General features: G+C 45.0%; 4 protein-coding genes across 27 annotated transcripts in view; all 4 read right to left on the reverse strand.

Moving 5' to 3' along the window:
• Positions 1 to 16413, reverse strand: part of PXK (PX domain containing serine/threonine kinase like) — a 30910-nt gene extending 14497 nt beyond the window's left edge. For 13 of the 21 annotated variants that reach the window (XR_014934784.1, XR_014934785.1, XR_014934781.1 and 10 more), the window contains exons 1-9: positions 16224 to 16413; positions 9165 to 9215; positions 8462 to 8509; positions 4297 to 4483; positions 2344 to 2421; positions 2123 to 2196; positions 1503 to 1577; positions 352 to 456; positions 100 to 201 (exon numbers count right to left, since the gene is read on the reverse strand). Coding sequence is in view for 15 of the 21 variants with exons in the window: in XM_015874927.3 (XP_015730413.2) it covers positions 100 to 201; positions 352 to 456; positions 1503 to 1577; positions 2123 to 2196; positions 2344 to 2421; positions 4297 to 4483; positions 8462 to 8509; positions 9165 to 9215; positions 16224 to 16325 (822 nt within the window). In the remaining 6 variants the exon portion in view is untranslated. Of the gene's footprint in view, positions 1 to 99; positions 202 to 351; positions 457 to 1502; positions 1578 to 2122; positions 2197 to 2343; positions 2422 to 4296; positions 4484 to 5896; positions 5950 to 8461; positions 8510 to 9164; positions 9216 to 9601; positions 9656 to 10890; positions 11091 to 16125; positions 16169 to 16223 lie in introns of those variants that run through there. The other 8 variants (XM_085516744.1, XM_085516745.1, XM_015874934.2 and 5 more) reach the window with 6 other exon arrangements.
• Positions 16414 to 17054: 641 nt separating this feature from the next.
• On the reverse strand, positions 17055 to 17604 carry HTD2 (hydroxyacyl-thioester dehydratase type 2). The gene has a single exon (XM_085516764.1). The coding sequence runs from the start codon at positions 17602 to 17604 to the stop codon at positions 17089 to 17091; it is 516 nt and encodes a 171-aa protein (XP_085372890.1). The 3' UTR covers positions 17055 to 17088.
• On the reverse strand, positions 17055 to 18988 carry RPP14 (ribonuclease P/MRP subunit p14). The gene is made up of 5 exons (XM_015874914.3): positions 18873 to 18988; positions 18715 to 18799; positions 18576 to 18652; positions 18049 to 18127; positions 17055 to 17695 (listed from the first exon to the last, which is right to left on the reverse strand). The coding sequence occupies exons 1-5, from the start codon at positions 18956 to 18958 to the stop codon at positions 17639 to 17641; spliced, it is 384 nt and encodes a 127-aa protein (XP_015730400.2). The 5' UTR covers positions 18959 to 18988; the 3' UTR covers positions 17055 to 17638.
• A 957-nt stretch (positions 18989 to 19945) lies between these two features.
• The window catches only part of PRKAR2A (protein kinase cAMP-dependent type II regulatory subunit alpha), a 51238-nt gene continuing 45363 nt past the window's right edge, over positions 19946 to 25820 (reverse strand). For all 4 annotated transcript variants that reach the window (XM_015874912.3, XM_085516754.1, XM_085516752.1 and 1 more), the window contains exons 10-11: positions 25139 to 25277; positions 19946 to 24572 (exon numbers count right to left, since the gene is read on the reverse strand). In XM_015874912.3, the coding sequence (XP_015730398.1) occupies positions 24439 to 24572; positions 25139 to 25277 (273 nt within the window). In that variant the 3' untranslated portion in view covers positions 19946 to 24438. The remainder of the gene's footprint in view (positions 24573 to 25138; positions 25278 to 25820) is intronic.

Raw genomic sequence — 25820 nt, forward strand, 5'->3', positions numbered from 1 at the left:
CAAACACAACAACATCAAACAAGAAAATAAAAGTAAAAATAAAAACCACCACAAAAACCCACAGATAAATAAAGTATGATGCGGAAAGCAAAAAAATACCTCTAGTATTTGTCTTCCATATGTCTTTATCTGCTGAAGTTCAAGACCTTGAATTTTCTTAGGATTGCAATACTTCTTCAGGAAGGGATCTTTTGGTCTGGCCTTTAAAAGAATCACACGTTATCAAGTACCATGCTCAGAAAAGCCCAGAATTGTCTTAGTTTGTCTAACAGCTTCAGAATAGATATACTATGGACTTTCCTACAAATATTCAACCATTTGAGGTAGGGGAAAAGGGAGAGAAGATATTACCTTATAAATAAGGTCCTTTAGCGTCCCTTTCTCATTGAATGGTCTAATAACCAGCGCTGAAGATTCACTGGCAGTGGCAAAAGTGACTTTGTAAATATAGGGATGCTACCAAAAGAAGACATTGTAGGTAAGTTTCAGGTGACAGATTCTGTAATTCACGTCTTCTCAATTCACAAGAAAGGTAAGATCTGTCTGAACCGCCTTTTAAGCAATAAAATGCATTCTGCCTGTCACATTTGCTCAAGTTATTCACTCTTAACTTAAAGTAAATGCAAACTCCACAAGAACACTGCTAAACATTCACATAAAACCCAAGAAAAATCCATTCTTTTTTATTTAAAAAAAAAAAAAAGAAGAAGAAGAAAAGAAGAAAAAAAGGCTGGCAGTTTAGATAAATGAAGAATCCATCTCAATTAACCCTTAATGTGTGAGCAACTTTACTACAGGTTTAAGCCATGCTAAGCTAATACATTTATTCAGGGTTTTATACAACTGTGGCACACAAGAAAACCCATCATTAACAGCTGTTGTAACAGTTCTGTGTCTTTAGAAATCACTCTAACGACTTCCAGCAACACTGTGAAACCAAATGAGAAGTACATGTTGAAATAACTAACACATGCAACACATACACTAACTGAAATTGCTAGTTAGGAGAAGACTTCTCATTCATATTTTATTTAATGCATCAGCTTCAGTTTGTTTAGGGGCTAAAAGCCTGGTTGTCAGTCACTTCTAGTGATCTGGTACTACATGATGTTTCTGTCTAAAATTCAAAGAACTGAAAAAATAATGGCACGCATGCCTCTACTGCCTGAGAACGTTCCCTGTATACTGGTTAGAGAGATACCCCAACAGCCTGAAAGTGTGAGAAAATGAAATAAAAGCTCATGATCACACAGTACAGCAGAAGAAGAGAATACACACAACTCTGAAAGCCCTGCAACAATTCAGCAGGATTATTATTAGTGCTGAGAACGTTACCTCATACCGTGTGGGAAACTTAATTAAAAAGTTCACACACCTTTAAATGAAAGCAACTCTAAAATTATAAACCATGTCTACTAGACTACATGCAATATTGCAAGACCAGCCCTTGCAAGCACTCTTTTTGTGCTGGCACAATTTAAAGGTCTTCAAGTAATACTCACAGAACAGGAAGAAAGAAGTTTCACAGCATACTGTAAGTCTTTGTCAGACAAGTATTTATCAGGGCCAAGATCAGCCTAAAAATAAATGGGAAAAGAAAGGTATCACAATTGATGTTATATTCCATAACACTTGATCTATATTCTGCTCTTACAAGTGAAGGCAAATGCTTCAACATATACTTTATGTGCAAGCAAGGAAATTCTACATGAAAAAAAATATAAAGGACTGAATAAGGTCATGGTTTCACAATACAAAGCATCTGACAGTACATATTACTGCCTGCTTCCTCCTCAGTAGCTGACCCATATTACTACTACTGAATGAACTTTGCCAAGCCCCAACTGAGGGACTGTGTGCACCATGAACTGATAAAGCATCAATCCCCGCCTTCTTCTCCTCCGCCAAAACCACCTTCCCTTCTACTGCAGGCTTCAGCAATATCCACCCTCCAGCAAATTTCACAAAGGAGTTTCCACACCACTCACCTACCACAGGGCTCTCAAGGCTTTCAGAGTCTGAACTCTTAATGCTAGCTGTCACTCCTACCTGGTAGCCAATATAAATGAAATAAGGCAAGTTTGTTATGAAAGACTTGAGAATAAAATGAAATAATACATACCCAGCTTAACATTAGCCGTTCCTTTGGTTGATTCTTTATCTTCATTAAAAAATATTTCTTACGTATTCGCCAACCTACAAGAAAAGTCATCACCAGTTTTAATTAAAGCCCTACTAAATCACATGGCTTACATGCAGGACAAAGCTTGTAAGCAAAGACAGTATTAAGACAACTCAATGGAAAAAATACAGCAAGTTTTTGTGCATACATGCTTTTCTTACCTATATCTTTTAATGGTTCTACCACTTCCCACTTTGGCTCTGATCGGAAGAACATTGAAACATGCTGTAAGGCAATTTCTGGGGAGAAAAAAAGAGAATATTTAATGTGATTTTTACATTATTAGGTAAGGCTCAAGCCTGCAGGATTTCAGACTCAGTCAGCAAAACCACTTTAAAAGAAAATCAGATAAAACCACACTTAGAGGGCATTTGCATTTATAACCTGAGAACTCAAATCCACCGAGAAAACAGAAAGCACTGCCTTCAGAAAACGTGGCTTACTAAGTTTGCATTCTATTTCTACTAGATCTACATTCCCAAGTCTAAAACTAATGCTCATAGCAAAGAGTCCCCACACATGGGATACCCTGTGGTAGATCAGAAAATGTTTTTGCCATACCTATAGAAGTGCTACCTTGAAAACATCCTTACAGTACATTTAATAAGGTTTTTTTCTAGCTATTGTGATCTGATATGAATTTCTGAGAGGAAAGGAAAGGAAAAAGGAAAAAGGGGGAAAAAAAGAGAAAAAGAGAAAAGAAAAAGAAAAGGAAAGGAAGCCCTTCTGGTTATTGAGCTCTCCCACAGCTGGGAATACAACTGGTGTATTCATGAGCAGATCAGAGGGGAAATCGCCATGAGAAGTGATGACAGCAGGGGCAGAAAGGGAATCATGCCAGCGAGGAGCTTTCTCAAACACAGCTTATCTTAAGAACACAGCAAAAAGGTAAGGATGCACCATATCCTTCTGCACACTAACTTCTCAATATAAAAATAATCTTTGAAAAATAGAACAGTGCACTGAATGTCAGCTCACTGCTCCAGTATTAAATGATGACAGGCTGATGTTGTCTCCAAAGACCACAGGCAACTATCTCACTGCTACTAACCTCCCTGCAACTTGCAGTAGGAAAAATATTCTTGATGAAAGCACTCGGAATTAACACAGAAGTCACGGTATCTCCTACCGGATTCAAACTGCTTGCTCAGCATTAGCCAGACAAACTGCATCCTTAGAGTTACTAACAATTTACATCTCCTCCACAGCTTATCGTAAGCATTCGGGAAATGTTCTTTGCACTTTGAAGTTGAAAACAGAACGTTACATAAAGAGAGAGAAAAAAGACAAGTAAAAAGGAAGCAGTAAGTTCCTGCTTGAGCTGGCTGTGCTTTTATGAAAATGAGCTTTGCATTCTGCAAAGAGTCAGTCTGCCTGTGAAGTAAATCTACGGTGTGGGTTTCATGAAGAGGAAGTTTTTTGGTCTATCAAATTCTAGCAGTTTCAAGTGGCTGAAGCCAGAGAAATTCAAAGGAAAGACATTTAATACTGAAGAGAACTGATCACTGGGGTCTCATTTGAAGGGCTGTAGTGATTTTCCACTTGAGGGCAGGGAGGAAGGCATTCACTCAAGCATTGAAAAAAATATCAAACATATCTCACATATCTCAAATGATTAGTTCTATGAAATGCTGCAGCCCAAAGTGGTGGTGAGAGCTACACAAGATGACAGCAGCTGATTCTGTTGATTTGGAACATATAAGAACCATTACAAATGCAAGATCCTGTGCTCAAAACATCAGCAGTGACAGCAACCTGCAGAACTGACCAGCTGGTTTACCCCAATAAACAAATAACTTCCAGACACCAATCCTCCCAACCACCACCACCTATTGTGAAAACAGATCTCAGTTTCATTTCCCCGTCTCCCTCAGGTTCACATTATATACATGTTAATTTAAACACTAGGATTTGGCTATCATAGCACGACTTGTTCACAGAACTGGGTAAACGCTGCTATACTGTGCATGTGATTATATGTGATGGCTGTGATGGTTATTCCCCCTCTCCCTCTGCTGCAACATGCTTTGGTGTAAATCCCCGTCAGCACGGCTGGAAGACACACACACATGCTGCAGTGAAGCTGTAATGCACTCTTACAGTTCCCCACTTACCAGTGTAGTTTACAGAATAGCTGTTTGGATCCAAGAACTTTTTTACCAGTTCACAGTTAGACAGTATGTGATGGGAAGTAATCACGTCGAGATAGGCCTGGAGTCCCTTCTGTCTTTCTGCTATGAATTCACGCTCCATATTTCCAATCAATTTTTTTGGAGGAAGAGGTAGACTTAGAGATGAGATCTTAAACACAGAAGAAAAATTACTAATGGTGCTCTTAAAGTGCCTCAGGGATGTAAACTAACAATGCAGAAAGTAAGACTCCTAGTAGCGAGCTGACTACTAGATAAATCTTTTCACACCATATACACACACACACATACATATATATACACATAAGCTTCTATGGTTTCTTTTTCAAAGTACTGTTATCAGGGAGAGGCAGTCAGACAATAGCTTGCATCCCAGTTTAAAGAGCTTCTTAAGTGGAACAACACTGAAAACATGAGATCAATTTTTGCTGGTGAGTCATGCATTCAAGATCACTGCACAGAGCTTTCAGACTCTAAATGGCTACATTTCAGCCAAATTCTATTATACACCTTTGTGAACACACCTTATCATTTTCTCCTGGCAAGACTTACGCTTTCATATTTAAAGAAGTGCAGATTAGCAACTTTTCTCTTGCCTCTACTGCTTTTATGGGTAATTTAAGCCTGTATTGTCAGTATGTCAAATCCATAACTTCAGATACAGAGCAACTTCTCCTCCTTTTCTGAATTTGCTGCTGTGCATTTTTTAAACTACTGCATGACTTTCAACCCAGAAGCAGCTGCAATCCACTGGTGGGCAAACAGCAGCTGTTTCATGTAGATTTGTGAACCATAATTTCAGATAAAATCAGAGAGATGCTTTGGAATAGATGAAAAACTGTGCAGAAGCCCAAAGCGTTAAGTAGGTGAGATCAAAGAGATCATCTTTAGAAAACAAACGTAGGCTGCACACTGTTTATATTTAATTACATCATGTGAACTGCCACAATCAATGTTTGACACCGTTAACACACGACTGTCCTGCAGATCTCAGCACCTGCCCAGGATACTCTGAATCTCCACAGGAGTTATCTTTAAGAAATGTGCATCACAGCAATCAATTACATTCAGTGCAATAACCCCCACTTCCAAAGCAAACAAGTCACCGAGGGGAAGGCAGAGGGGGCTTGAACAATCCTCATTTTAACCAGTGGAGAAAGGAAGGATCAGTTCAACCAAGTGTGGCAGAGGCAGCAATCTCTTTCCTTTTCTTCTTCCTCCTTTTGAACCCACAAGTTGCTTCCCCCCACCAAACCCTGGTACTGCCTCTGGCTCTGACTACAAACCACAGGCTGAGAAAGAATGACAACTACGTCTATATTGCAGATGTTAACCCAAATCATCCTGTCCACTGAGCTTTCATTACAGTTCTTTTACACACCCCTGGGGAAAGCAAAAAAGCATCCGGGAATAAACCCCAGAGCAACAACGCACCACTTACAACCTGCAGTTCACCAAATGAGCTCTAACACCACAGGCATGCAAGGCCCTGAATTGGCAGACCACTCCTTCAATTCAACAAAGCTTCTAAATACAAACTAAATGCATTTCTGACATTACTCACTTGAAAAGCACGTCCAGTCACAATCACCTTTATCTTCTTGACCTGACAGCTAGCTACCATCAGAGAGAAAAGGACTTGAGTTCACATGTTTTCAAACCACTACTCCTTCCCCCCACCTCCCCAATAAACCTCACATCTGCTATTTTTCAGCAGAAAGCAACGTTCACCCCCAGGTTTTTGTAGTTATCTCCAAAAGCCAGAGCACGGTGGGAAAACCACCACAGCCCCCACCTCACTGAGGTCCTGACCTTCCCAGCACACAGTGGCTCTGGATGAGCTGTGCCACAGCAGAATCAGGAACTTTTCTTATCTTTAAGACACAGCCTGCTCAAAAGCTGCAATAAAATGCCTCATGAAAGCCAGATGTCTTGTTGTAAATCCTGTACTGGTGCTCACTTAATTTTTTTTGGAGTCTGGAGGTTTTTGCTTGTTTGCTTTGTTGTTGTTTTAATCAATTTCAACATGCACAAGATGAGGGTTTACGCTGTTTATAAACAAGTCATGGGACCTGAGGATTGTGATGAAATACTGTTGCTTGGAGTTCTGGATGGAAAGAACTGAGGAATGCTGTGTGTCTTAATGGATCAGAAAACTTCAATGCCAGCACCTCAGAGCAATTCATGCCATTTATAAAAAAGCTTAAGAACAGAACAGTGGGGTGAAAACTGCAATCTAACATGCTTCTCATTGCCTATTGTCTGCAGCCTCCCAAGCCCTGTCTGAAGGAGGGGTTGTCAGAAGCAGAACTGTGCAACCTTGGTAAAGGTTCTAAATTCAATTCTGCTGGGCTGAAGAATAACACCACAGGCTGCGGCTCTACAGCAGCCAGAAAAGGCTTTCTCCAAGCAGAGATACATCTTTGCTTTCCAGACTATAAAAGCAGAAAAATGCAGGAGCTGGAGATTGAGGGAGTGAGCGGTTGTTCTCACCAAAGGAGATGAAGAGCTAATGATGATGACCTATTAATTAAGCTGCCCGCTACACATCATCATATCTAACTTAGAGTGGAATGTGTTGATGATGCACTTTGATCTTTTCTAATCATCTAAGGAGCTGACGTTGCTGTCCCAGCTCTCAGTACCCCGTAGCTGCAGACTCTTTCCCTCAATTCCAGTTCTTCCTCGTCCCGTTCTGCAAGTTTTATCAAATACTTCCCTTTTATCATTCACCTCTGCCTCAGATGCAAAGGCCTCTTTCTTAACTACATCACATGTAAGCCATTTACCTTTGCTTACCACACCTCCCACCTAAATTTGAAGTCAAAGGCCCAATACCTTTCCCAATAGACCTGGCTCATATGAAAGTTAAGCAAGAAAGTAACAAAGCTCTGTAATGCCTTAACATTCTGCTCCCCACAGTTAAGAGGAGCCTGCTGTAGAAGATAAAAAAAAGAACTCTCCATCTTCCCTCTAAAGCCTTCTCAAAATTGTTTCTCCGTGACCTCCACCAAAACTTGGCCATGGTGAAGGCTCCAATGAGCGCTGTATGTTTGCTGTGCTGACCAGCACCACTTCATTTCCTTGCGCTCCCATTGGTGCTTATCTAATCTCTACTCTTGGATTTTGTTGGAGCAGGAGACTCCTTTGTACTGCATTTATTCAGTACATCACACAGGTTTCTAGGTCACAACAAAAGTTGCTGTGTGCTGCTACATATCCAGTAAAATAATTACACAACTCAACCACGTTGCATCTACTGAATTACAATCAATTAGCCCCCCCATCCACCTCCTAATCTGCTTAAAATGATCCCCATCCTATCAGAGCACACAACTCAAAGCCCAACATGTTTTTGCTCACAGAGGCTCATCTAGCAGATAGCTGATTTGATTTGGTTGGAGGTGAGGAGGGGATCAGAAGCTGTATTCAGCTCCTGAATTCACTCATTTAACAGGGGGCAATTAGTTACACAAATCCACCCTCAAATCACAGTGACACTTTTTATCTTGCTTGCTTAGTCCTATGGAAATCCCAAATGACAAGTTTCCCCCCCCGTAGATGCCAGCTCACCCCCCTTCTCCCAAACACACTCACGTCCCCTGCATTTTCCCACACCAACTAAAAAGAAATAATTGTCCTAAAAAGCAAAAGGAAACACACAGTAAGTCCAGTGTTTAACTAAGGAACACTTCCCAGAGATACAGAAATCCATCACATGATAAGCAGCATCTGGAAGTGCTTTTAGACCAATATAAATAATGAGACACATAGCACTTCAGTGCTGAGTTTATAAGGTTGGTATGTGCCTTGGCTTTCCTCGAATCAAAGGAGGAACAAATAATAACCCACCAAACCGGAACAAGCTGCAGTAGTGAAGGGACAGATTCACTATCTGCCAGTCTCCACCATTTCTATGTGAATCGGTGCTATTGATGCTGAAATCATAATTTTACAAGAGAAAAGCCGAGAGTGAGAAGCATACATTCGAGTTAGACTTGAAATCAGCTCATAGCTATGCAAATCTCTATTTTTTCTTCACTGTAACACACACAAACATCACAAGCCATGTCATGCATACACCCTCTCAACTGATGTTTTATATTCATGTATCAGGGGAAGAAGTTACCTGCAAGCTATTATTAAGCAAGTCGAAGTCACTGTATCGCCTCACAATCTGCAAGACAGAAAGAGGAGTTGAGGAAGCACATCACTGTTCTCATTACAATTTCACCCTTCTTCCAGCCATCAGAGAGCAGTATTTCCCATTGGTAACTCTCTTCATCTTTTAGCCATTTTTACACAAATGTGTAACTTGTGGAGTTCTGACGTGCTGCCAGAGCACAGAGAAGAGTTTTCAGTGACATCTTGACCAGAATAGAAATGCAAGTCTGAATATTATTTCAAGCAGCTTTCCCAAATATAATTGCCAGCAGTTGCCTGTGAACAGCGCACTTGTGCTATATTAGAAGCAATAACTTTTCATGAGCACCTTCATCTCCACTCCTAGGTTTTATTGGCTGTGCATGAGCGTGGCTGTGATTTTAATACTGAGGAAGGCAAACTGGCATTTGAAATTTAAAAACGAGAGCTGTACCAGTGCACAGTGATCACACCATGCAGAGACTTCTCCTGTTTTCCTGCAACGTTCACATCAGCAGAGCCTTCTGCAGCCAGCAGTAACACTTTCTCAGCCTCTGACCACTCAAATACTTTATGTTCTCAATTTAAATCACTATTTCCCTCTCCAGTTCACATCTCAGAAGCTAGAAAGAGCTTCAGATTCTTCCTGAGAGGCATCATGGTTCATGAGCCGGAGTTTAAGAAATTACCTGCCAACTGTTTTCTGTTGAAACTCCTCTCTGAACACGGATGATGTATTCCTAGTAAAAGAAAAAGAGTTATTAGGAGTAAGAACTAACGAGCTGAACAAAGTTATTAGATACGGCTCCAAGTATGACCACCTCCCAGTTAGGAAACGCTCAGAAGCAGAAAATTCAGATCCAGATTTTAAGCTTCAAGGTGAAGTCCCACAACCAGCTGCTCCCCCTCTGCCATGCAGAGCTCCAAGAGCCTGCAGAATTAAGTACTCAGCACTGTCCTTCACTTAAGGAAATACTGAAAATCCTCCCACCACAATTACATTCATAAGGCACAACTCCCTGCCTTTGTGCCATGCAGAGTGTGAGCACCCTCCCTGCCACGGCCTGCAGCACACACACATCACATGCTGAACCATTTGCTATTCAGGTTCCACGACTTCACTCACCCCACTACAAACTTTCAGACATTCTTTATGGGGGTGCTGAGTGATCTTTCAATTTAGTTCTGCAGAAACAGAAAGGCCAGAGCAGAGCATTATGCACCACAGTTTCTTCGGATATTAAAATTTATGATGCATTCCAAATTACCATGAATAAGCAATGAAGAAATAAAGAAAAAAGACAAAGGCACTTTCATCACCTCGAGTTTTTATGCCCAACTTGTCCGATATGTAACAATAACTGCATCTATGCATCTGGCCTGTACCTGTATACCAAACACGTCATTTAATCGAGAGCTTCATCCACTTTCAGCTTTGCAGCTAACAACACAATACAGGCCATTTATAAGTAACCTCTTTCAGACACAATGAAATGTCTTCTGGTTTTGGAAGCTTCCTCTAAGATCACACAGAACTCTTCTATTCCAAATGAAACCAAGGTAAAGGCTGACCTCAACTAATTCATGATCCCAGACGTCTTTTCCAGCATTAATGACACTATGAAACCCAAGATGTCACAAACCAAAGCATGTAACGTTGATACTAGCATTAAAGGGCCCATATTCAGCAAGTTGCCCTGATGTGCTCTCGGTATTCCTTCCTATCACCCATTTGACATTACCGTTATGTTCCTGCAAAACAGGAAGCACTAATCTTTACCAATGGTAACAAAACCCCACAGAGCTGATTCCAATTCAACCAGCAGAACCACGTTTGGAAATTCTGTGACATGTGGAAATGGACACATGGAAACCAAGATCTACAGCTGAAGTTAACTTTCTCTAACTGACTTTCCCTATTTCGTGTCTGTTATTGCATTTTTGGAAGTAGGAAGAGACTGTTTCACTTACTGCCAAAAAATGCAGCAACTGCTTATTCAGCAAGTCTAGAGGGAACATTGGCTATTTCTCCAAAAAAACCCACATCGGGGATGACTCACCACGCTCAGTCATTCATCTCTTCTAGTATTTGGAAAGCAGCAGAATCATTGCCCAATCCCTTACAGCACTCCCTCGTTACCCAGCCATTAACCTTCCTGCCGTACTCCAGGAGGAAAGCAGGAAAGCAGCGCACACCATCCATTAACTGACTGTCAGAGCATCCTGTGCTCACCGCTGCTCTGATAGTACCACAGCCATCCCTGATAAACAGCCCTCTCATTTCCTTCCCTGCGCTCAGATCTCATTTTCACAGGAAAATTGTATTAAAAAAAACATGATGGGGACACAACTATTTTTTTTCCAGTGTTCTCCAACCCAGTTCTGCTTGGGTGCCCCAAAGCATTAATGAATTACCTCGTTTATGTTGTACAACAGGAGAACATCACTGCAACAAGAGAGCATCACTGTGCAGAAGTGGCTGTTAGCTCTGCATTGAGAAGGCAGGTCCCAGCTCGTTCCTCCATCAGTGCTGAAGGCAATGAAGAACTGGCACTCAGCACCACTTGGCCAATGCAGCCAATGACAACACCTCAATGGTCTTCTGTTTTGCTTCCCAAAGCTGACGTGACCAAAAGTCAAAGAAAATCTCCAGTAGAGAAGCCATAATAAGAGATGCAACCCCACTGCCAGTGCTGCCCCAGTTACACATGACCAGCAGAGGTAGGACCCCAACCAGCACCACCAACAGATGTGTCCATAGGGCTACAGAAGAGCTTCAAGCTCTGCAAGGAAAATGCCTCAAAAGCTGTCAAATTGTGCTCAGAACAGAATATCATTTCCAACAATTTTAGATGGTCTGATGTCAGTGGGGCAGAGACTGTGCCCATAGGGAAAAACACGAGTGTAACAAGACAGACACACTGTCTGGCTGTATCATACAGAATAGGTAAACCTGACAGAACAGGTTTTGGAAAAGGCTACCAACCATCTGTGCTCAGCCCTGCTGAACATGTTGGGTATTTAGAACCAGGTTCAGCGAGGCCTAATTTAGCTCCGCTTTCCCTCGAGTCATGCAGAAATTCCCACGATGTCTTCACCCCTACATGAGCAGCTCAGCATTTTTTCCAGGACTCATTTACCAAAGGGCTTCACAAAGTCCCGGCAGCTGCCAGATGGGCACAGACAGGCCCTGGCTCTTGGAACAAGAGAGACAACCCCACACAACAGCAGCCAACACAGCTCCCACCGCAGAGCCTCTCCTGTAAGCCCAGCCCTGCACCCCACGCAGTCAGGTCTGAATGTCCACTGCTTTGATCAGCATTGCTGAGCCAGTTCCTGCCACCGGCTCAGTCTGCCAGCAGCAGTTCAATGCACGTATTCACACATACACTTAAAGATGCCAAGCAAAGCACTTTTACCTATGGGATCATTTCCTGCTGCTCTGCTAGACAAGAAAGAGGAAAACAGTGTTGGGAGAAGGGAAAGCCATGTGAGCCCAACATGGCAAAATGTTTAACGCTGTTTATCATCTTTCCTAGTTAATAAACAGAAAGCAAATGGAAGAGGAGGTTTTTGGAGAGATGAAACAGGAGAAAAACAAATAGTGCAACAATAAAAAGCAGAACAACTCTGGCCAATATGGGGTAATACGTTCTGTTTTCCCACAGAAATCATCTCTACGTTTCTGGCTCGGGACAACCAGCCTGTTTCACAGATTTCTGCTCTACATCTGTGTAATCCAACAGGCTTGAAAAGCCAACCGCTATAGGGATCCAGGTCACCTTCAGATCACATCAACTGCAAGTTTGAAAGGGCTTTATTTTATAAGCATTAAAGGCATTTATAAGCATAAAAACCTAATGAAGCACGAATGCAATCCCTGCGTAAGTCGGCTGCGCTGAAACTATTTCTAATAAGAAGCTCTTTTAAGTGTTTACTCAGAAAATCTCCCATGTGAAAAGCAGTAACAAAATGAGGCAAACTGCTCAGCTCGGTGCTCAATGCAGGGCAGAGTCCTTCCTTAGCACAGCACACGCTGCACAGAGCCCCTCTGATGCAGCAGAAGTGGGGTTTACCTGCACTGCACGTGTCTGGGGCTGTCACACAGCTCCACGCTGCCTGTGTGGCTTTGTGGCAGCGTGAGCTGCTCAACAAGGACAGCTACGAAGGAGGACGGCTATGGGTAAAATAGGACACGCGTTTACATGTCAGGAAATGTACTGAGCAAGAAAAGCTCCAGGGAGCAACAAGGGAAACAAGGGCATCCAATGTGCTGCAGTGCCACGGCCTCTGTTAGAGAGGGAAATGTGCTGTTCTTCTTGGGGAAGACTCAGCACTCAACAAAGACTAAACTGCAGGATCTCTAAGGAGGCAATATTCTGCCTGCAGCCCACGCAGATGCCATCCTCACTCAGCATGTTCACTACTGGAAACCATAAGGTTGGAATACCCTGAAGATGTGATGTCTGCAATGAAACCTCTCTTGCTTTCAAGAACAGGTCAACCTCAGCAGATGCTATGGGGGATCTGTGTATCCCAGCACCCAGTGAGTGAGCTCTAACAGCTCCGTGTCCAAAGCCATCTCCACAGGTAATTTTAGGAGATTATTATTCAAAGCAAAGGCAAACACACAGGGATTGAACTCCTTGTAAAGCAGATGGGCAAAGTCCTCTGGCAAGCCTTTAAAATAATGTTAGAGCTCCCAAAATAGAGGGCGACATTGTTTGCTGCACAGGAAAAAAAACAAAATAGGAAATAATACAGGAAAAACATGAATGTCTTCTGAAGCACCGACAGGCATCTTCAGTGGTGGAGAATGAAAAGTTCTGGGAGGGTGCTACAAGAGGGGATTCATTTCAGCTCTTTGCTTCCAAGTGCTGTTCAGACAGTGATGTACTAGAGCAGAATTGTCCGTCTGGCCACTTCAATCTCAACGTGAAATGGAATGAAAAAGGAAAATTGCTGTGGGGAAGAATGAAGGAGAGTTTAGAAGTAGCGGTTTTACTGCTCTGAAGTGCTCTGAAATGTCTATGTACCGATGTGGCATACATCGAGGTTATTGTGGAAGCGTGCGGCTGCTTACCAAAGCTTACAGAGAAAACCACCTTTAAACGGGGAGCACATAGAGGAAGAACTGCAACATGAAGCAATTCCAGTAGCAAAGATGTATTAAAGCTGTGGTGCTGGGAGTGTCTCCCTGTTGTCAGCGTGCATTTGGCATCAGGAGGAGATGCCTGCAAATGGTTTCATACAGCGGATGCCATCCTGCTCCCACTGAAGTCAAGGAGTGCTGTGGCAACAAAACAACTTCATTTCCTGCTGAATGGCTGTACATGGCCCTGCCAGGAGCGTGAACCCAGCCTGCAGCAGGTGCCCCACAGCCACTCATGTCCCAGTGACACTCAGAGAACAGGCAGCGTTTCCACCTCCAGCCATCCCTGAAGGAAACACACAGAATGAGAGATGCTGCCGACAACGTCTCTGTTGCCATGCAGAAGCACAGGTTACACACCAGCTCCAATGTACCAACACGAGTAGGACCTTCCAGCTCTTTTCACTTGGAAAAGAACAGAGAGCTCGTGAGCAAACCGCAGCATTCTGCAGCTGCTTTCCTCAAGCTGAAACACAACCGAGAGGATCGCAGTGTTCTTACTAAGCACAAAGGAGAAACCCTCGAAAGAACATTTCAGCTCCGAGCTCCGTCCCTGCTGGGTTTCCAGACAGACCAGGTACTGTGCAGTAGTTTCAGGTTTTGCTTTCAGTTTTGTTTTTCAGCTTCATATTCATCCCCAGGAAAGAGAAACTCGGTGCCTGCCAAGCACGGCCCTTGACTCAGTGCCATGCAGTTCATGTTCACTCTCTCCGTTGTATCAAACCTGAAACTAAGAGAAGCTGCTCAGAACAATGGAGGAACAAGCTATTCAATTCACACACACTTTGGTCTTCTGCTGGGTGTTTCATGTGCCCACTGAGCCCTTCCTGAAATTCCCCACCTTTTCCTCCACTGGTTGTTCAGGACACGGGCTATTTCCAACATCTAGCTGACCTACACTTAGTTTTACAGATGTTTTTAGAGGGATAAGAAAGGAATAGACCTATGTCTTGTTAGGAAATCATTAGGAAAGCATTACTGCCAATAATCACTTGGACACCAACGATGTAAAGCTGAAGTGTCCAAAGTGACAGAACACTCAATGGACATCAAATATGAACACAGGGCTCCATTAAAGCTTCCTGCATTTGGTTATCCTGCACTGCTGTTCTATAAACCATCTGCGCTACAGACACTTCAAACCATCTTTCAGCTATCAACAGGGCTTCTGCAGTAAAACAAACAATTACTAATAGATGTATCTTAGAGACAGGCTTTAAATCAAAAGGCGCCGCGCTTCAGCGTTCTGTTATTAACAAAAGATCAGAACAAATCAGTCGAGGTCTCCTTCTGAACATCCATTAGTAACATAGTACAGAGATGGAAGATGGGATGCTAACATTTACCACCAACCTCACCCAGACAAGGCAATAAGCACATGCTCCGGATTGAAAGCCTGCTTCCAAATACTCATTCTAAAAGGATTTTGTGCCATTTTTTCCTCCTAATCAGACTCACACAAGCCAAAGGAACACAACAAGCTGCTGCCATCACTTACACTTGCAAAGAGCAACAAGCTGCAATAAAAGTGAGTTAACAACAAAATTGATCTGGGATGCTAACGGGCAACATTGGAAGTTATACAACTTCTGCAGGTCCTGGTGCAGGCAGCCCATAGCTGCCAGAACAGAAAGCACGAGGCCTGCCAGGATATAGACCTGGTTGGCCTCATTCATAGCAGGAGCTGCAACAGGGGAGAGCCATGGCCTGCCAGGTTCAGCACATCTCCTATAAGATTGTTCATACGTGACTGCTCTTCAGAGGAAGGCCAGATCATCAGTTAATGTGAGCTCACATACAAGAAGGAAAATAACACACAATAGAACGTTCCTTAAGTGCACACTACAGGGTGCACAGCACGCTGCCTGCCGGCCGGCTGCTGCTCTGCGGGGCCCAGCATCCCTGCTCCAACACGGCCAGGAGCGGCAGCCAGCTCCGATTCTCTCGCTCACAACCGAACGAGCCCAGTTCTCAACGCGAAAAATAACCAGATGCAGGGGATTATGAAATGCGGCTGGTCAGTGCTCACTCACCGCCAGTGCCACGCTCAGCGAGGCGGCCCGGCCGAGTCACACCGCCCAGGGCAGCGCAGGGGGAGCGTGACGGCACCGTCTGACACCCTCGGGGTGTGATCTACCCCAGTGTAACTTCGCCTCCGATACCGACACGGTCGGACCGGCCCCGGCTGTGCCCCAAAACGCCGTAACAAATCCTGGGAAGAGCAGAGCGCGGCCGGTGCGAGGCCTCTCTCCGTGCGGACCGAGACCCGGCGTTAGTCCGTGCCCAGCATCAGCCGGGTCGGGGCAGCCACTGCGGGCAGAGCGGCACGAACCGCACCGAGCTGACAGCACAGGGCGGGGGGTTGTGGGGAAGGTAACACCGGTAACACCGGTAACACCGCACTCCCGCGGCCCTCACAGCCCACCTCACGGCGGGACACCGCGCTGCCCCCTCGCCCCCCGCCGCAGCCGGACCCTCCCGGCCCCGCTCCCGCTCACCCCGGTCTCTCCTCAGCGCCGCCCTCAGGCCCCGCTCCCCCCCGGCCCCTCTCCTCCCTCTCTTCCCTCAGCGCCGCGGCCCGGCCTGCCGCCCTCACCGTGTGGGAGTGCAGGCTCTGACTCGCTTCGATCTGCGCTGTCAGCGGCACCGTGTCGTCCAGCAGCACCTTGCCGGCCGGCGGCTTCTCCATGAAAGCCATGCCGCGGGAAGGCGACGGGAGCCCGGAGCCGCCAACCTGCTCCTCCCCGTCCAGCTCCCGGCGCCACCGCCGCTGTCAACACGGCAGCGCCGCGCCGCCCCGCCCCGCCGGGCCTTAGCGCCGCCGCCCGCCCCGCGCAGCGACCGCCCGGCCAACAGGGGGCGCCGTGCCGCCCCGACTCCTCACGCAGCGCGGCCTGCAGGGACGGCCCGAGCCCGTGGGGCCTCACACGGAGCGGAGGAGCAGCGCCGTCCTCATCAACGCATCATGAGCTGAAATACAGCCGCACTGCCCTGCACTGCCCTAACACCACATGTAGGCAGCTCCGTGCCTTATTCTGGCTCTGGGGTGGTGAAACTGCCATGAAAAGTTCAGCGAGGATTCGGCCTCTTCATTTCGCTTACCTAAAATCTGCACAATTTTTTTTCCTCCCTGTAAATATTAGTTAAATTTCCTTACAGCAGAACTGAGAGCCTATTTGGGAACCGACAGCCCGGCTCCCTGTGTGTCAGTGACTCCCACAGGGAGCTGTGTGCGAACAAGGCTTGTATTGCTCGTATAAAGGCCGACTACTCCTTACACGTAGGAGCTACAGCAGTGCAGCACAGCACACTGCAGCACCACCGGCCAGAGCTGCAGTGCACATGACCTGCCAGTCCTGCACTATGTGTCTGCACTTCCACTAGTCCACATTAACAGATGGCAAGTGACAAAGATGAAAACCAAACATACATTTCTGCCTTTACTGCGAAATAACACAAGATCAACAGCTGGGACTTGCTGGCACCATGACGTTCACCATCCCTTCCAGAACAGTCTTCCCACTTTGTCTGACTTGACACGATACCGCAATGCGTGCGATGGAGCTCCTCAGACGTTTCACTTCTGCTGTAGCCGTCACTTCTTCTCCAGTATACAAAGGAGCTGGAAATCGAATGTCCTGAGATAGAAACACACAGCCCTGCCCAGGCATTTTGGTACCCAGAACTGCAGAGATCAGTCCATTGATCAAAACCCCGTGTACTACGGTTCTACCAAATCTAGTTTGCTTGGCAAAATCTTCACTTAAATGCAAAGGGTTTGTGTCACCTGTTAAATGAGAAAAAGTAACAACGTCGTGCTGTGTAAAAACTCGGCTGAGTTCAGCTTTGTCTCCCACTTTTATGTGTAAATTCTGAAGCCGTGGACATGCAAAGGGCAGGTTGGTAACTGCCGGCTTTGTGGAAGGTCTGTGTTGGAAATCCCTTCTAGGAATTACACGCCTGAAGAGCAGCAGCATTCCAAGGAATTTGTGAGAGTCCAAGCAGCCGCACTCAGTCCAAGAGCAGCTCCCTGCTGTCCCCAGCTAATGCCAGAAGAAACGGAGACATCTTGTTTGGGGGGAAGAAAACAAGAAAACAAGAAGCATTAAAAATAAATAAATCGTCAAATGTAGCCAGAGGTGAAAATATTTAATCCTCCCGTTATGTAGGTTTTAAAATAAGAGCTGTGACTAAGCAGATATTTGTGTAGCCACGGCTTCAGGCACAATGAATTCGTGGGAGACATCTCATTAAGCAGCATCCTCAGGGGGGAAAGGAATGCAAAGAGCTCTGGAGGTGCACATTCCTGCAGCTGTTTTTACATGAGGCCATCACTGACTGTTAGAAAGGGAGGACATAGGAAGAAATGTGCCAGACAAAGGTGCAGCCCAGCGGTGACAGCAGGGGAGGCCCCCACCTACCTGCAGCACCCGGAAGGCACAGCGCCTGTTCTGGTAGAAGCCCTGCAGGGTCAGAGCACTCCACAGCTTGACCAGGCCACTGAGTGAAAATAAGACAAAAGACGTTAATTTATTGCTTTTCTCTCTTCCTGCAGCAAAAACGTTTTTAAAACACGTTACACAAAGAGCAACGAAGCGGAGTTTGATAACCTGTAATGTCACCAGTGAGTTCTGGTAACAGCTGTGTGTCATGAAGGGTTGTTGTAAGGGCTGCAGCCTTGTTCCTAACATACAGCAGATGCTCACTGTGACCATGTTACATTACTAGCCCTGTTCTTACATTCTTACTGTGCCTTTAAGCACCATTTCCCCCACAGCACCTGCATCTATCTCCAACATTTAAACCTGATTTTACACCTTCCAGCAGGGCTTCGCTCCTTCCGGACCCTCCTGTCCTACAGCACGCGGTGACCAAACCTTATGGACTTTGTATTTCATCGCATTGTCAGGAGATGGCTGGGGCCCAACCACGCTTCCACACGCCTCACCTGCTAATCACTCTCAGGATGGCACACAGTGATTTCTCCTCGTAGGCCAACACGTCGACAGGCAAAGCGGCTCCAACCTACAGACACAGACACGGTTACGTGCAGCCGGGCACCGCGCACCGCCCTGCTCTCCCCGTACCTCTCCGTGCAGCTCCCGCAGCGCCGTCACCACCAGCTGCTTCAGCTGCGGGGCTCCGGGCCGGGCCGCGCCGTCGGGCAGCTCCCTGCGGGGAAACAGAGCGGCGATCAGAACCGGGGGGCGGCGAGGGGCGGGGCGGGGAGCGGGGGCTCACACACAGGCGGACCCGCAGGTAGCAGTGCTGAGCCGCGCTCCGCAGCACACGCCGCTCGTAGGCGGCAACGGGCGGCTCCGTTCGCTCCATGCGCCCGGCGGGACGGCGCGGCCCGCCCCCAACTACGGCGGCACCGCGGGGACATGGCGGGGCGGGGCTGGCGGCGCAGAGCGGGTCACCGGAAGGAACTTCCCATCTCCTCAACCGTCCCGTGCAGAGGAACTCTGGGCCGCTTTCCGTATCTGACCTTTGGATTTTGTCCCCTTGGGAGCAAACACCCACTGACAGCACAGCTGTGTCAGGTTGTGAAGGGCAGGCAGGGCTGCTTGCTGCAGCCTGCTCTCACCTTCTGCTGACGCCGATACAACACACTTCTATCAGCTGAAGCCTTCAGTGCTTTAAAGGTGTCTGTAAGAAAACAGCAACAGCAAGGCCTCCCCTGTAAGCATTCAGCAGAGCTCATCTCCAACCATGGCAATGCTCCGGTCTCCCATGCAGTCTGCAGGACACCTCATGGACACCTTCCCCGGGCCACTTCCAACCTAACTTAAAAGCTGTTCGTAAAATACCAAATGCTTTAAACGAAGCTTCAGCACAAGCAGATGTGAAATAATGTTTTCCAACATTCAACATGTACCAAAGGTCTCATCAAATTATTAGTGAGCTTAAAAAGAGCAGCTTGCCACACAGAATGCAGCAGCAAGAGAACTCAAGGAATCCTGTGCTCCTCTCCTAGAGCAGAGAAACAGCACAGAGCCCAAATAATCCTCCTCCAGTTATCTGGCACACACGCCTGAGCTGCCACTTTTATTTGGAGCAATAACATCTACAGCAATTTCTATTCGTTTTCAAAGATAACAGCAAAATGTAATGACTGGAGAGCAAAACGTGGTGGTCAGGTCACATCCAAACCCATATTGGTTACTGCAATAGGGTGAGGGCTGTTCTCCACGAGCCCTGATAACAGAAGGAGCTCGGGCACCCCAAGGAAACGTGTTTAGCTGCTGTAAAAGCCACTGTGATGCACATCAGCTGCAGCAGACAATAAGGAGCACACACAGACCGTACCAGGAAGGCTGGACACAACATGTCAGTTTATTAACCAAAAGTGAAGCCGAACCCCAGAGTGGTTTAACTTTTTAAAACCATACGTTTATATGGCAGAAACTTCTTTTTTTTCCCACGTTAACACTGTACTGCAAGAATCAAACGTTGCAGCTGTTCACCCTTTGAGAATCAAATACTAAGTGTAAAATGAATAAGGGTCCCTCGAATCGATTAAAAACATCTTGAACTCAAAAGAACAGACCAATTGTAAGAACTGTCTTATGAAATTCTCCCAAGTGAAAGACTTTCAAAGCACTTGGAGCCTTGAGGTAGCAACTTTATGCAGAATTTAATTCCCCTCCTGCCCCACAAAGCGGAGGAAAATTAGTAACGCATTATTAGCTCCAGCCAGCTTAGCGGAGTCGAGTGTTCTCTGATGAGGTTAGTGACTTTCTCTTCCACCTTGGAACAGCAGGGTAGTGCTGCAGACATCAGGAGAAAATCCACAAGGAAGGCATCTTGAAAGAAAACCTCTGGTTGGAAGGAAGTGAAATGATCAGCAATAACTGTAACAACAGAAATTATCTGGAGTGAAAAGAAACACAAAGTGTTTGTATTTTGGCAAGACCGGTTTACAAATACACATCAAGAACGAGAGTCCATTTCAGCCAATGGAAAAGAAAGACTGGAAGTGACATTCAAAGGGATTTCTTTTTTTTTGCCCTCTGTGCAAAACTGCACATTGTTTTGTTTGTTTTTTTTATAAGAGAGCGTTTTTGCCCCCCATCCTTAATTAATCATTGTGAAACCTGTGCTGTGACATCAAACAGAAATACCATATGCCAGGATATTCGACCACTGAAAGCTCCTCTCACTGCCTTCACAACAATCACAAGCAGGGAACTGGAAACTCTTTGTCCCTCCAAGTCTCAAGGACACCATCCTTTCTACCCACTTTGCTGCTGAGTTCTTTGATTAAAAACCAGACCTCTCTCCACTGTGAATTTCAGGGAGCCCACAGCAGATTTTCTGTTCACTGAGCTGTAACAACAACAAAAACAACTGAGCACATTCTCCTCTTTGTGAGGAGCAGTGATAGTGAAAAGCAATAAGCTGAGATGTGACAGTGCAGGCAGATCTTTACAGCCAGGCACTTTGCTTCACTCCCCAGTCACACTGTCATTGCTTGCATGTCTCCTGACTCTGCTCACTACCAGTGCTGTCCAGCTAAACCAGGTACCTGGCAACGTCCAGCATCTCACCCCAAACTCTGGACACTACCTTCAAACTCCAAGATCGCACAGACCATGATGGTTAAACCAAACTAATGGTGCACATTGCTAACTACAACACGATACGCGGAGGAGCCTTCTTACAGACTCACTCTCCTTCAGCTCAAGGACTTGAGTCAGGTTGCTTCTTTACACTACAGGAAGAGGTCACAGATCCTGGGTGCAGGATGGCATTGCCCAATACGTTTTTGCTTCAGGGGGTCTGGAGAAATGTAGAACTTCAAATTCCTTTTCTTGGACCCCAATCTTATGGTTTTTTGTTCTCATCCTCTCCTTTGACTTCTAGAAGCCATGAAATCCTCCCTTCCAGGCAGAACTAACAAATCTAACATCGGTCTGGGCACTTTGTTATGTTTCAAAACAATTGCTGACGTTTGCATATGTTGAGGAATAAAATCTTGTCCTGCAGAGAACCAAGGGCTGTAGGAAATAGAACCTATCTGTGAGACAGCTCAACCTTCCAGGCCCCTCTGAATAGAGGATATTCTGCCTGGGAGCAAAAAAAAAGGCCCAGCTGATGACAATTCACAGCAAGTTTCTCGTGAGTTCACATGACAGCTCAGGCAGCACTGGATTGCAGACCAGTTTATGTTTGGGTTACAGGACAGACAAAGTTGGCTTCTGTCTTGGAACCCAAAACATCTTGAGCTTGAAAATATTAAGGAAAGGAGCTGATGAGTGGATTGTTTTCATTCTTTTGTTTCTTCTTTAAAAATAATAATAATTCAGAGTTAAAAGAAGGTTATCGTCTTTGGTGTTAAACCTCAGAAGCATGAAAGCATGAATGAAGTACCTGCTGCTGCTTTGGCTGTAATTTATATCAAAATCAAAACTAGACCAGGAAAGCAAAGGAAATTCTCTGCTCTAAAAGACATACAGTTAGAACAGCTGCTGCACATTACAACCAGGGACTTTAATACTATGGAAACACCTAGTTCAGTGGTGCCCATTACATATCATTTGCACTTAAATATTATATATATATATTACTCCAATTACAGTAACTGGACAATAGTCAAACTTATCAACTTTCCATCTTACTTACACCGCAGGAACTGGGAGGACCTCATCTATTTAGGAAAAAGAAAATCACCCAGAAATCAACTGAGAGTTGCAGCAGAGTTTTCTGTGCCTTAAAGAAACATCCACCACTGTAACAACTAGAAGCAGGAATTCAATATTAGCATCCTTCTATTCTTGCTCAGATGGCTGTGAATCAAGCCAGCACATTGTTACACCAGCATCCACTATTAAAATATCATAATCCACATAAAACGCCAGTAAGTTTTTATCTGAAGAATTCAGTCACAGATTTACTACCTACAAATTTCATATTTGGGTTCCATCAGAAGTGGCCTGCAGGGACAGGGAGGTGGTTGTCCCAATCTACTCTACCTCAGGAGGCCCCATCTGGAGTACCATATCCAGGTCTGGGGCCCCCAATAGAAGAAAGACAAGGAGCTGCTAGAGAGGGGCCAGAGGAGGGCCACAGAGATGAACAGGGGGCTGGAGCACATCCACTAAAAGACTGACTGAAGGAGCTGGGCTTGTTCAGCCTGGAGAAGAGAAGGCTGCGGGGTGACCTCATTGCAGCCTTTCAGTACCTGAAGGGAGCCTACAAACAGGGGGGGAGCCAACTCTATGAGAGGGTAAATAATGGCAGGACAAGGGAAAACGGTTTTAAGTTGAAGGAGGGAAGATTTAGGTTGGCTATCAGGGGGAAGTTCTTTACTTTGAGAGCGGTGAGGTGCTGCACAAGAGGCTGTGGATGCCCCGTTCCTGGAGATGTTCAGGGTCAGGTTGGATGGGGCCCTGGGCAGCCTGGTCTAACGTTAAATATGGAGGTTGGTGGCCCTGCCTGCAGCAGGGAGGTTTGAGCTTCATGATCCTTGAGGTCCCTTCCAACCCCAGCCATTCTGTGATTCTATATAAATAGTCTTTTGTACACCATAAAAATGTCCTTCTTATCATCTGATTCTTACTTATATAGTGCTCTGATAAAATCTCAGCAGTATGCCAATTAAGTTCATTAAAGCTGTGGAAACACTACCTAGTAAATGCTGCAAATTTAACAGGTATTTTAGATAAACATAATTAGCTTAGTTATCACCTAAACCAAAAGATTCCTCAAATACACAATTGGCTAATCGCAAAGACCTTTGCTTTGCAAAGAGAAATGCTGACAACTTTTGAAAGATTTATGAAATCTGTGGCATTTGAAAGCATTCAGGTGTCCAATTAAGTTACAATACTGTGACACTGGACAGAGGGAGCTCCTGTAGATAAATACAGAAGTCATCTTCCTTTAAATTACAAAATGTTCATTCTTAAAAAGCTTTAAAATTGAGTCGGACAACAGCAACCTGGCAAATTTGCAGTATAAAGGATCTCTGTAAATGAAAGAAGGTCATCTATTGTGACTTTGACACTATATGCATGTGTATATATGTATATACACACACACATACTGTCAGAAACATGGAGCAAATCTGGGTAAAAGACAGTTATGACACCTTCAAGCCCTATGATCTGAACCACTGCACTTTTTTGGGAAGCATAAAGTAATTTTCTTTGCAGCTCAGAAAACACTTGAAATTTAGTAATGCTTCATTTTCTACATTTTGTTGCTAATCAGACTCTCACCTGTGTCCTCAGCTCAGTTTACTTGTTTAATGTAGTACCTGCAGTTTTCAGCAGGTGGAAGAAATCTTCAGTGCCACCTTACTAGCTGTCTCCATTGATTTTTTATTGTCAAATCCAGCTGTTACGATTAAAAGCCAATTTGGGTAAATGAAGTGTTAGAAGATAATGAACCTATCAAAGGCTTGTATTCCATAGGTTGCCTCTGAGAAACAGGCAACTTCCTGCCATAAAATCTGATCTGAAAATTTATCCCAACAGGAACACCAGAAGGAAGGAGGCTTCTGTATCTTGCACACTTTGGGTGTTGCATCAGGCACTTGAACTGCTGGACAGATGCCATTCTGAACCAAGTAAGTGAACTCAAGGTTAGAACCATCTTTAATCTAGGTCTAATAATGAAGTATCAGCAGCAAAGTGGAGGCAGGGAGTGAGCAATCCATCTGTGCCGAGACTTGCTTATGGTTTCTAAAATGCCCAAGAAGACAGCAGCATTAACTGTTCCGTAGTGTCCATTTTCCTTGTGAGTTGTGTTGCTGATAGGAGGCTTTTCTGTGTCTTGATCTAAGAAGGCACTGAGGTACCCTGTGCCTAATTCCCTGGATCCATCAGGTCCATGCTAGAGCCAAACATTGCCACCAGCTGCTCCTCATAATGTGTTATATTCCTCTTCATAATGTCCATGCAGGGTCCAAGCAACCTCTCAAACGCTTGCACATCCATGACTGCAGAGAAGTAAAAATATGATTGTTAAGAAGTGTCCTTTCCGATAAAACAATCTACTTTTTGAAGCTAGAGCACAGAGCTTCAATTTAACCCATTTGGTTTCGAAGCTTCAATGGATGCTGATCTCCTTCTGTACTATCACTTGGAGGAACAAGATTAACACACCTGATCTCAGGAACAGAAGTCATATACACACCCTGCAGGCATTAACAGATCACCTGGAAGCTATGACAAGCAAGCTCTAGATAAGGAACTAATGCTTAAGTCTGGAGTCTTGGTGCAAGTTCTCCTTTTCAAAGGGCACAGACCACACACACAGGAAAAGCAGCCTGCTAGGCACTTATTCCCACTCATCTGAATCTAGAGGCCTGAGCAGAAAAGCAGTGGTGCTTCTCAAATTTCAGCACGGTCATCCACTTCAAGCTGTTCTCTTAGCTTCCAGCATCTGACCACTTGGTGCCAAAAGGCTGCCAGGTTTTGAATAGTTTCTCAGTCAGGGGTAGTTCACAAAACAATAATAGAACAGAAACAGGTAACTAGATACACACAGGGAACATTCGCTTACCTAAACATTTGACCTCTCCAACAGCATAGGCAGAGGCTGCCCTGGGTTTGTTGGTAACAAGTGCAAGCTCTCCAAAATACTGTCCTCTGTGACACCGGGCAATCTCTACTTCTTGGTTAGCTTCCTTACTCATCATAGTCTGCAAAACAGTACATTTTAATTACTCGCAAATCAGTTCTGTACAAGGTTCAAGTTAATCCCAGATAGACTGCATACGTGCAACTGACCGTTGGTTTACAGCTTGCAAACTAGCAGTTCCTAAATCATTCTCTATAATGCCATAATGCTTTGACAGCATGTTCAACTGTAAGTTTGGTTAAGTGCATGCTGGCCCACAAATTTTGAGATTGGCAGATATTCATTGTTACAAACTTGGGAACTGCTATTACACAAGACTAACACAGCCACAAAGTTTTGTCATACACAAGGCTTCACTCCCCAAAGAACTGCTTCGACTATATAGGAATCTATTCAAATGTTAATGGCTACTGACATAACACACCCCAGCTTTTTGTTAGTTGTTTGCTACAACCCCACAAGAAAGTTCCATTTTGACCCCTAAGGCCAGGGAGAGTACAGGTCAGTTTGCAGAGGAGTAGATAGAAGTAAACGGACCTTTCAACTTTGGCAACTGACTCCTGACCACTTCAGAACAGGTATGGCCATTTAAAACATACATCAC

This window comes from Coturnix japonica, chromosome 15, assembly GCF_054131305.1.
Source record: "Coturnix japonica strain WE chromosome 15, WE-NBRP24, whole genome shotgun sequence".
Lineage (NCBI taxonomy): Eukaryota > Metazoa > Chordata > Aves > Galliformes > Phasianidae > Coturnix > Coturnix japonica.